Source organism: Chrysochloris asiatica, unplaced genomic scaffold (assembly GCF_000296735.1).
Source record: "Chrysochloris asiatica unplaced genomic scaffold, ChrAsi1.0 scaffold00246, whole genome shotgun sequence".
Lineage (NCBI taxonomy): Eukaryota > Metazoa > Chordata > Mammalia > Afrosoricida > Chrysochloridae > Chrysochloris > Chrysochloris asiatica.
The window spans coordinates 2,642,913-2,654,197 of NW_006408764.1; the positions used below are offsets into that span (position 1 = coordinate 2,642,913).

The 11,285-nt window shown below is 47.4% G+C and overlaps 1 protein-coding gene across 1 annotated transcript in view; it reads right to left on the reverse strand.

Moving 5' to 3' along the window:
• Positions 1-55: 55 nt before the first annotated feature.
• DAG1 (dystroglycan 1 (dystrophin-associated glycoprotein 1)) overlaps positions 56-11,285 on the reverse strand; it is an 86,572-nt gene continuing 75,342 nt past the window's right edge. Inside the window, exon 3 of the mRNA XM_006873600.1 lies at positions 56-3,773. Coding sequence (XP_006873662.1) covers positions 1,374-3,773 — 2,400 coding nt within the window. The 3' untranslated portion in view covers positions 56-1,373. The remainder of the gene's footprint in view (positions 3,774-11,285) is intronic.

Sequence of the window (11,285 nt, forward strand, 5' to 3'; positions counted from 1 at the left end):
GGAATCAACACTAAGAGCTTGTACAAACTGCTTGTAAGCATCGCCATTTTTAATCTTTTTTTTTAATAAAACAATTTGAGGTTATATAAAAACTTTAGTAAAAAATTAGCTTTGAGAGCTCACAGATTCTTACTATGAACTTGCTGGCACTCCTCCCCAACCACCAGACCTTTTCCAGCTATTTGGGCCCAAGAGGCCTGGGACTGGAGTGCCAGAGTAAAGGGGTGGGGCTGAGTTGTGGACTGTTGGGACAAAATGGCCAAAGTCAAGTGAGGAAAGAGCATCACATGACATAGAAATATTGCATCTTCACCAAAATGTCCCCCACTGAGTGTTTCAAAAAACATGATGTTCCTTTTTGGGGGGGAAAGGGGAAACACAAGAGAAGGAAAAAAGAAAATAGGTTGATATGGTCGAGTCCCTCGACCTCCCCGGGTGCCCCCACGAGCAGCTGGCCCACCCTGGAGCACCTATTTTGGGGCCAGGGCCACCACTGCCTCTTGGAGTCCTTTTTCCCTGGAAATGAAGACCCCTTGGTGGTGGGCCAATAGCGTGCATGAGGTTGGGGGTGTCTTCGGCCTAAGAGGCCCCCTTCAGCTTCCAGCCCCTGGCAACAGCAGGAGAGCAAGCCCAGCACCAGGGCCCTGGCCCCTTCACCAGGGCCGCGAGGCCCCCAATCAGGCTCTGAGATATCAGAGCAACCAGTTACAGAGTGTGAAAAAATAGGATTCCTTTGATAAAAAATACTGTCCCTTGGTCTTCTCTAAGTTTGAAACACCCTGGGAGCTTATTTTTAAGCAAAGCAATTCCCCATACCCACCCAAAAATTATACATACAAGTTTAGGTAAACAGCAAATTAAATGTAAAAACTTAAACTTAACTTCTGAAAGTCCTTTGAATTTAATCTTTAGCTACTGTTTTCCATGTTACATCCTGCAGCTAGACACACGTGAATAGAAAAAACAGTACAGTTAGTGTTAAAGGCAAAACGCAGAGAGCCAGGAGGAGGCCACCCAGCACTGCCTGCAAGTTCATTCACGGTTCCTCGCTCCCTCCATCTAACTCTACTCCAAACAGTGCTTTCAGAGCCAGCCATCAAAAAACGCAGCGAAGAATTTTCTATGAACAAACAAAAAGCTGTTAGGCAAAAAAAATAAAAATAAAAAATCCCCCAAAGTCTCTCCAGCTGCTTTGGGGTTTAGGAGGACCAGAGAGGGCAGGCTTGTCCAGGCCCCATGTGTGTCAGTGTGTGTGCTAGGTCGGGTGTCGGCTTCCGGTGAGCGATGGTCTGCAGGCCACCGGTTTTCACAGACAACACTGTGTTGTCTCCAGGCCCCTGCCCTACCTCTGCCTCCACCCAGGCGCTTGTGGGTTAAGGGGGGACATAGGGAGGGGGCGACCGGTATGGGGTCATGTTTTTGGGACGGGAGCCCTTGCCCTCCATGGGGGCTGTAAAGGGTGGAGGGGGCTGGTAGGGAGGTGCATTGGGATCCTCATCCCGCAGGGGTGTATACTCTCCTACAGTGTCTTGGTTCAGAGGAGTGGTCTCGGGCACGCTCTGGTTGGGGTACTCGGGAGGAGGCAGGGGGGCCTTTTCCTCCTGGAGGATGAGTGGCATGCTGGAGGAGGGTGGGGGCTTGGAGTCATCCAGCTCATCCGCAAAGATGATGGGCACCCCTTTCTTGATGAAGGTGGCCTGGTCCTCCAGGATTAGCTTGCCCTTCCGCTTCTTGCGGTAACAGATCATTGCAATAATGCCGGCAATGAGCAGGATGGCTGCAACCACCACAGCTGGAATGACCGTGTGCAAGTAGACGTCATCCTCGCTGCTCTTCTCAGGGTCCCTGTCTGGCACCTCTGTGGGTGGTGCCTCTGTAAGCACCTCTGTGGGTAGTGTCACGGGGATAAACTGCAGGCGCCGGCAGCTGCCTGAGCCCATCACAGCAACACTCATGGCCTTGAAGTCTGGCTCCAGGGCATTGGAGAAGGCTGGCCTTGGTTTCCCATCATCCTCGGCAATCCTTCTGCTCAGTCCTATGATCTGCTCCTGGGGGCAGGGCTCTAGGGGAAGTGTGTTGTTGGTCCATTCTACCAAAATGGAACCCCGGGTGATATTCTGTAGAGTGATGGTGCTGCAGTTGCGATCCCCAAAGGCAAAAGCCAACTTCTTCACCAAGGTAATCTTCTTATGGATGTCATTCACCACTGGGGCTGGGTCACCCACAAACTTGGCACTAAACCGTGCAGGAGCCCTATCTCCTTGAGGACGTTTGTGGACATGGATCTCGAAGGCATCCACAGCTGAGAGGCCCCCCTTGTCTGTGGCGTGCATGAAATACTCATGTTTGCCCACGTGGTTGTTGTCAGGCAGGCCATACATGAGCTGACTGTTGCTGTTGAACTGTACCCAGGACTTCTCACCCACCAGTTGCTGTTCCCGCAGCTTGAGAGTTAGCTTCAGTTTGTCAGTGGTGGTATCCTCATTGTCATAGAATGTATCTGGTGGGATTTTCACCTCAAAGTAGGTACCAACCCAGGCATCTACCCTGTCAATGTGGTTCTTGAGCTCTGGGGCCTGGTTAGGCTCTCCCCCCCGGGGCACACCACTGGTGGTAGTACGAATGCGAGTGGGCGGGGAGGCTGTTTCCAATCTGGTGATGGGAGCTTTGGTGGTGACCCGGGATGCTGGTCGGGATGTCCGTGGCTTCTTGGTTGGCCTGCGAGTTGTAGTAGTTGAGGAATCAGTTGAAGGTGTGGCTGGTTTTGGCGTGGATACTCGTGGCTTCTTAGTGGTGCTTGTGGGAGGGGTAGCCATTGCTGTGGGCTCCACATGGCCAGGAATGGTCATCGTTGGGCGGATCTGGCCAGGAACCGTGGTGCCGGCTTCTGGTACCCGAGTGGGCTGGATCGGGCCTAGGGTTGGGGTCTGAATGATGGCACCTCGAGTCCTAATGGTGACTGTGGGCTTCCCAGGAACAGGATCCCTGACTGGAGGAGCCATGGTCTCTGTTGGTGGAGCAATAGCTGGAGATGTAGGGGTAGGAACGATCCTGGAGGGTGGCTCCTGGATAGCTGTGGTTGGGGGTCCAATGGCAGTAACAGGTGTGGGTGTGGCATGGATCTGCCGCCGGATACGTTTTGGAAGAGGGGGCTTCTTGTTGGCAATGTGCCAACCCACCACAGGGTAGCCAAGCTGGGCAGACATGGCGCCCTCCCTGGCAGGGGCCTCCACACCATGAATGTCAGGTACACTGTTCTGGTTCAGGGAGCAGCCCAGCCTCCAGGAAAGCAGAGCCCCATTCTCCACCACCTTTTTTGCATTTCCTGGGCCAGCCATGAAGGCTGACATGTCAAACAGTCTGTTATTCACCACTGGCACCAACTTCATGTTGTGAAGCTCCACTTCTGAGAAACTCCGCATCCTGTGCAGGAGGTCAATCCTTTGCTTTGGGGTCATCTTGGTGAGGTCAGCATCCAGAATAACCGTCAAAACTGTCACAGGTTCATCAGCAGCACAGGTAGATGACACTTCACCAGGTTCTGGTGATGCTGCCCGCACAGACTGCGGCTCACTGTGGTCCTCAGGGTAGACCTCGATGGAGAACACGCTGGAGGTCTGGGGGACGTGGCTCCCATTGGCCCCCAGACGTGCAGCACTCACCGAGATGTAGTGTACTCCCTTGTCAGTGTCGAGGGGGAGGCCCTCCAGGGTGTAGCTATTAGGGTCCCAGTGCAGCCAAGATGGCAAGGTCTCCTTCCCTGCTGCTGAGACCTAGAAGAGACACAGGCAATAGTTATCAGTGCTACTGTCCACTCAACCTGCAAATGATAACTATAGCTAATCACTGCCTGAAGTGTGGGATAGGCCTAAGTCACAACTCAGAACTCTTACTGAGGGATCATACATCCCCAGACAGGCATACCAACCTCATTCACCTGCTGTGAAAGACTGGGGCTGCTAGATGGGGCTAGCTTGAAAGGCAAATGATTCACCCAAGGCCACACAGCAGAGAAATATCTGCACTGGTACTCAAACACATATTTCAGCCCAAAGTGACACTGTTACTCCCCCACTCTGCCTGCAGAATCTAGCCTGAATGTCTCATCCCAGCCCTCAGCACTCCTTTCCAGTCTTACCAGAAGCAGAGGCAGACTTGGGTACACAAATCTGGGTAAATCAGAAGGCCTAATTTCCCTAAATGACTCAGTTTATGATCATCACATGACATTCAAGTGTCATGGGGGCATATTTGTGTAGCACAGCAAATATAGTTAGCTGTGAATAACATCTCAATTAACCTTCCTTCTCAAACTTAATGGAAAAACTGTGATGACAAGGGTGAGAGGATTGGAAATGATTCTAGTATAATGTTGATATCAGAGGCATCTCAAGGAACTCTGATCTCTCTAAAAGAGAAGTCTGAAGTCCAGCAAGCTTGGAAAATGCACTACCCTTGCAGAGTCCAGGCACAGATGCAGGTCATGGCTCTAAGGACACTCAATAGCTTTTTCTAGACTTATTTTAGTGCAGAAATCTTTTCCATAGGGATATAATTAGTAATAGAACATCAAAAGAAATGCCACTACAGAACTTCCAACATCAACTGACTAGAGGGAAACAAAACTTGCCATTTACCTTTGTTCCTCTTATCTTTGGTGTACACTTACTTCTGCTCCCAGTGCAAGAAAAAAAAAAAAAAAAAAAAAGATGGCATCTGTTCTCTGGTCAGCCTACAGATATTCTCCGCTCCTTTGCTCTGTCCCAGAAAGCCCAAAGACAGGTGGTTAACAGATGACATATCTCACTTGCCAGTCTCAGCCCAGGGATTGCCCTTCATGGCCAATGCTTGCACCTACAGGGACAAAGATGGGCTTCCCTCCCTACAGCAAGAAGACCAGAGCTATGCCTACTGGGCTCCTCAGTAACTCCAGTTCTCCAGGTTTCTTCCTGCCAAGAGTCAAGGGTCTAAGGGATCAGGGAGGAGACCTTGGGTCATATTTGCTCTATCCAGCCAGGACCCAAATGTCTAGGCAGCATGCTATTCCATCAACCTTATCGGAGACCAGAGACTTTCCCCCTTTTAATAGATTTTTCTACCTCCAGCAAAAATCCAAGTAAAGACAACTGACATCATTAGGGCTTATTATTACTAGACTTGCTCTTTCCTGATTAGTCTCTAAGCCACTAATTGGGGTTGTATGAACACATTTCTTGGCAATATCACATTCCTTCAGATCTAAGGTGCATTATCACCTAATTGTACCACGAAGAATTACTCCCACCCTGTCATCAAATCCATGAGAAAAAGTAATTCTTTTTAACCTCAAAAATAACACTTCTTTCAAATGTTTTGGCTGAAAGATGTGTCCACTTTTTTTCAGTTCACTTACATTAAATATGAAAATTGTCACAACCACATGTACACGCATAAAGCAAACGTTGGATGCTCTTGTTTTACAAAAAACGTGAAGCACAGATGAAAGGCCCAAATGGAATGTTCCAGGAATCATGAGATGTTTACAAGGGTGGTACAGAGGTGGAGGTTCTGAGGTGGGGAGGGTGAGACATTTTCTGATCCTTAGTCCAAATGAGAAGAGTGCTCACCTGGCAGACGGAGGGTCTGGGATGGAACTTTGGGTGAAGCCAGCTTAGAAGAAACCACCTGTGGAGGAGACTGGATAGAATCCTGGAAAGACCTGAAGAGGCTCCAGAGAGGGTAATGACTGGCTGGTGGGGCCCATGGGACATTCATGGGTAGTCAGCCAACCAGGCTTGCATCCATTAGAACAGATATAATAGCTAGTCCACTGTTGCTCATATCTGTCTCTACTTGCATGTGGAATCTTTATAACACAGCAAACAGAAAAAAGCCCCACCTCCTCAAAGCTTCCCAGCCTGACTTACTTCCTATTCTGCTGACCCTACCAGTCAGGTCAGACATTGTCTTTGAAACAGATGCAGGGCACTCTTTGGCTAAGGTTCCCACACAGCCACACTTGTGAGACATACACTTAATTTAAAGCTATGTCAAGTAGCAAATATTAAAGAAAACCCCAGGTTTTACAAAACCAAGTTACAATACTCAATTTTAAATTGAGAGAAAGGAAAGAATTAAAGTTTATTTTGGTTACTGAGAATAAAATCTTTCATTATCACCCATCCACAGTTTTACAGACTTCTGGGGCTCTGGTAGTATTGAACGATAAGCACTGAACTTGCTAACCACAAGGTCAGCAGTTCAAACCCACCAGCTGCTTCATGGAAAAAAGATGAGGCTGTCTTGGCAACCCTATACACAGGACTGCTATGAGTTGAAAATGACTGGATGCAGTGGGTTTGGCTTTGGGGGCACGCCATGATAGAAAACCTGCACATTGCCCTTTCTTCTGCAGATTCTTGTTCCTCAGGGGCCTGTAGTGTAAGTTATATTCTGATTATAGGAAAGGTGCCCAACTTGGATCTACAGTCCTGAAATGGCAGATCCCAGATTCTTGAGTACTCCTCCTTCAGACCAGAAAGGCAAGTACTAACCAGAAAGTTATAAAATCCTAGCATCTCTTGGTCATCTAGGTATTGGATACATCAGGCCCAGAGAGCACTTTGAGTGCCAATGATTCATTTTTAATAGAAGGGTCACAGGAAACAAAATAAACCTAATTTCCACAAGGAACCTAGTCAAGTCAGACAAGACAAACTGGCACCTCTGCATTTCCAAGGCTATTTGATTTAAGTCCCTGATCTGAGAAGTCTAAACATGCCTAAAGGGCTGGCAGTGTCTACATTCCCCCAAAGATTCCACTAATCGCCAAGTAGCGCTTCCCTCTCAAGGACACTAAGATCAGGGTCCAGCTTATCATGGAGGTTAAGTACCACCTGTTCCACCCTAACAAAACATGGGGACCCTGAATACTTTCCCCAGCTTTGAAAAGTTACAAGTTCTGGACTACTTTTCCTCTCATGCCTCAGGATAAAGTGGGATATGAAAGTTCCTTCTGAGAGAAATGTCCTCAGGACAAGTCAGGACTCATTCCTCTTAACAAGAGACCACCTGATATGAAGCCTCTATCTCCAGGTATGCTTCGCTGAAATCCCAGCTCCAGGAGCGCTACAGCTTGACTCAATTTTAGCCGCAGTGTTCACAACTGTAATATGGGAGAAATTATCTTATCCTTGCAATTCTAGCATTAAGCACACACTTCCTGCCTATTCCTTATGGGCCATGAGAGGACCCAGTGCACAATGGCTGCAGTACAAACAATCCAAGGGCACATCCAGCCTCCAGTCCTCTTTCCTAACTGGTTTTGGACCTAGTGCACAGTGGGGCCTTGTCTTCCTGGTTTACACCCCAAAGCAGAAGCTGGAAGCATCAAAGGGATGTGGGGAGGTCACAGGCAAGGGGAGGCCAGGATCCTATAGAACAAGGCAAATGCCACTGAGACCAGGCCCACACCAAGGCTGGGGATCCTTCAGGGACTTACTTGATTTTCAAGACCTATCTGCCAGGAATGGATGAAAATCTGGGTAAAATGAGGGAATGAGGGGAAGAGTTGCTGCAGGTCCAAAGACCAGCATCCATCTCTTTGGTCTAGTAAGTCCTGGCTAATTTGTACACGGATATTGACTACCCTCAGAGTCCTTGGTTTATTCAATGTAAAAATGTCTGTACTAGCTGTACCGTATTTTTGTTGTTAAGTGCCACTGAATCGATTCTGACTCACAGTGCCCCTGTATAGGGTTTCTGAGGAGTGGCTGGTGGGTTTGAAAAGCTAACCTTGCAGTTTGTGGTTCAGTGCTTATCCTACACTCCAGAACTCCTGTACCATAACCATCACAATTAACCCCCTAAGGACAGCCAGGTCAGAAAGGGCAGGAATGGGGTATGGTGCAAGGTTCTTGTCATCACCACCACATGAATTTGGAAAGACAGGTGGGTCCCACCTACAGAATCTCTTCAGGGTTTCAAGTCATCTGGTCTTCCATCACAGAATGCAGAAACTGCAGGATGCAGCCTGTTTAACAGTATCACAAGCTCTAGTGCACAAATCATCCAGAGAAAGACAGAAACCTTCCCAATTTCAGTAATACTCAAACAGGACATGCTTCTGAGATAGAAGGCAATCCCAGCACTGAGGAAAACAAAATCTTGCAGAGCCACACATCCAGCTCCAGAAATTCTGATCCACAGTACATCTCAAAACATTATGAATCAAAACCACAAAACCTGGGTAATTCCATAATGAGTTCTAATGACTGGTGATACCCACAAGGGACACTCCCTCCAGTTGCTTTGCTGGTATCCTCTCTCACACAGCAGACTATCAATACCCGGTTGGATAGATACCTACAGGCACTAAATACCATGAAACACAAGCAAAGTCACACCAAAAAAGTAACATTCCACACCTAGAGATAGCAAATGGATAGAGGAGTTTCCATTACTTAGTCCTGCACCAAAGAACAGGTTTCCACCTATTGTCTGAACCAGCCAGTTTGGCATAGCTGAAAGATAAAATTGAAGAACTGGATGCTCATTAGGGCCTAATTAGGGTAGTGGTTACGAGTTAGGCTGCTAACCTCAAGGTTAGTAGTTCGAAACTGCCAGCGGTTCCATGTAAGAAAAGATGAGGCTTTCTGCTTTTGTAAAGATTTACAGCCTCGGAAACCCTAAGCAAGGTTGCTATGAGTTAGAACCGACTCCATGGCACATAACCACCAGCACCACCAAGTCATAGGTTTTATCATTCAGAGCCCACATGGTGATGTCTTATCCAGCCCCACTGGAGATGAGTCACACTCAAGTGATCCTGTGTCTATGCCATGGACCATGTCAAAGAGGCAAATCTTCTCTGTGGCCAAGTTCAGTTTCAGCAAATGGCCAGGATGCAGAGAGCATCAGTCAGCAGGAGAGCCTCTGACCACATGCAAGCCATGCCCTTGTCCCATAAGAGGTGAGGAGCCATGGTTGAAGTTAAAGTGTGGGGACCTTTACTTTGTAGGGTAAAACAGAGCCATGCTCACAAGATACAATCGCTGATCCTGCAAAACTCAAACTAGCATACAGTTGTTAACACCACAAGGCCAAAGGATTATGTTCTGAACACAATCTTTCCAGCACAACTATGCCCCTCTGGTCTGAGCTATAAGCATTTATATGGTATTAACTTCCCGCATCTAAAAACAACAAAAAAATAATTATTTTCTCCCCAAAGTAAGGAACTGCTTAACATAGTTACCAGCCATTAAAATTCTTCAAATCAATCTCTAAATCCTGAGCCCTGACATCATCTATTTTCGCTATATCACATTCTCTTTCAGTTCTTGTCAGTTTTTTGTTTGTTTTTGAAAAAAACAAACCAGAAGTCTACATTTTCAGTAAGTATTTGAGTTGATGAGTCTGGGCAAATGCCATTCTGACAACCCACCCCCAAGGACGCCTTCCATCGCCAACCCACATTTCCCGGTGAGTTATGTTCACAAGGGGTCCATTCAGAGTCAGGGAACACCCACTTGAGGCAGGAAGAAACTGCAGTTCATCTCACGCAGGCGAGGTCACCACAAAGCTCTCAAGCATCCAAAGAAATGCTTCTTTCATAAGCTCCCCTTCCTGACCAAAAAGAGTGTCCATTGTTCTCAAGGGAACAATTGGGGCCCACGCCAGCAGTGGAGAGCACAGTCCCAAGAAAGGGTTGCTTCCAGCCTGTCGACATCTTGGACTGAGGGAAAGTCCACATTGTCTCCAGGCAAAGAGGTTGAGGAGAAAGTAAGCATGAAAAGCCATCCTTAAGGGCTCTACTAAACTGTCCAAGAAGACTCTGGAGAAACAGTGCACCAATCATTTCATGACACTCAAACACCACCCTTTCTCAGCCAATTCCACAATTCCTCAAGTCAGGGTATAAAGTGCCTACAGGGAGCCAGAGTATATCTTGAGGGAGACAAAAGTCAGAATGTGTGACTTATTCTGTTTCTAGCCTGGAACAGCAGAGCAAAGGCAAAGCTGATTTCTTATGGGTAAGGAGGACGCTCTCAGATCCATAAAGAGTTATAAGAATTAAGGATAGAGAGAACCTAGAATGCACTTTGCAGAAAGGAACCCAGTCATGTCCAAAAGAGCACATGATAAGACCATTTGCTTCAGGGGCATCTGAGATCACAGTAAAGGTGACAGGAGCCCATGGTTCAGGTTCCCCTCAAAGGCCATGCTGGATGAGGTTCAGGGGGCAGGTCACAACCCCTTCTTACCAAGTCAAGTCAATGGTGCCTACCTGGGAATTCACTAGGCTCAATAATAACAAATCAACCAAGGCAGAGCTGAATGACAGTACAATGTCAGCCAGGCTGAGACTGGACAAAGGCTAATAGGGCACAAAAGGGTGTCAATGGATAAACTGTGGGACATACCACAATGGAGTATTATGCTACCCTGAAGAACAACAATGAAGCTGTAAGCTATCACGTAACATGGATGAACCTTGAGGACATTATGTTAAGTGAAATTAGTCAGTCTCAAAAGGAGAAATACTGCATAGGAGTATTTCTATAAAAGACTAAGAAAAGGTACCCATACTAAAAGGGGGGGAGGGGGATTCTTTGCTGGTTACCGGTATGTGGGGGATGGGGTGAGGGGAAGAAGGGGAAAGTGGAGCACAGGATAGTTTGGGTGCTAGGGAGGGGGGCAATACACAAGAAGAGGGAGGGGAATGGAAGAACAAGGCAGATGTGAAAAGAATTAGGCAGGTTTGCATGGGCTAAGCAAGACAGAGGTAAACAATGATGTATGCACAACCTTGGAACAACAGGGCTCTGGGATATAGGGATTGAGACATGGTTGGAATAGGGAAAAAGGGGAAATAATGTTAAGATGCTTGGCTGTCTTCTGAATCTTGGGTTTCCCTGGCATACCATTCTAAAATAGACACTTGAGGGGGAGAGAAAGGAATAGCCAGAAGTTTCACCACAGAAAGCTTGTAAGTCCGTCTTCTACCTATAACTGATTGGAATACCTAAAATGGGGCTACAATGTGCCCAGTGAAGGAGGCTTCCTGCAGATCCTCTGCATTACATAAAACCATAGGTGGAACCCTGAACCTCACCCAGAATCTTCTGAGGTGGGAAATTTCCACTTGAAAGGATAAGCAGACCAACCTGGAGCAGCTAGAAGAACAGAAGATACTTCTTGAAAGAAAGACGAACAGGAAAAACACAAAACAGTAACGGCAGTCCTACTGATTACTACAAGAACAAGCAAGTTGCTTGCCCAAGGAGACATCAAGGCAAGTGGTC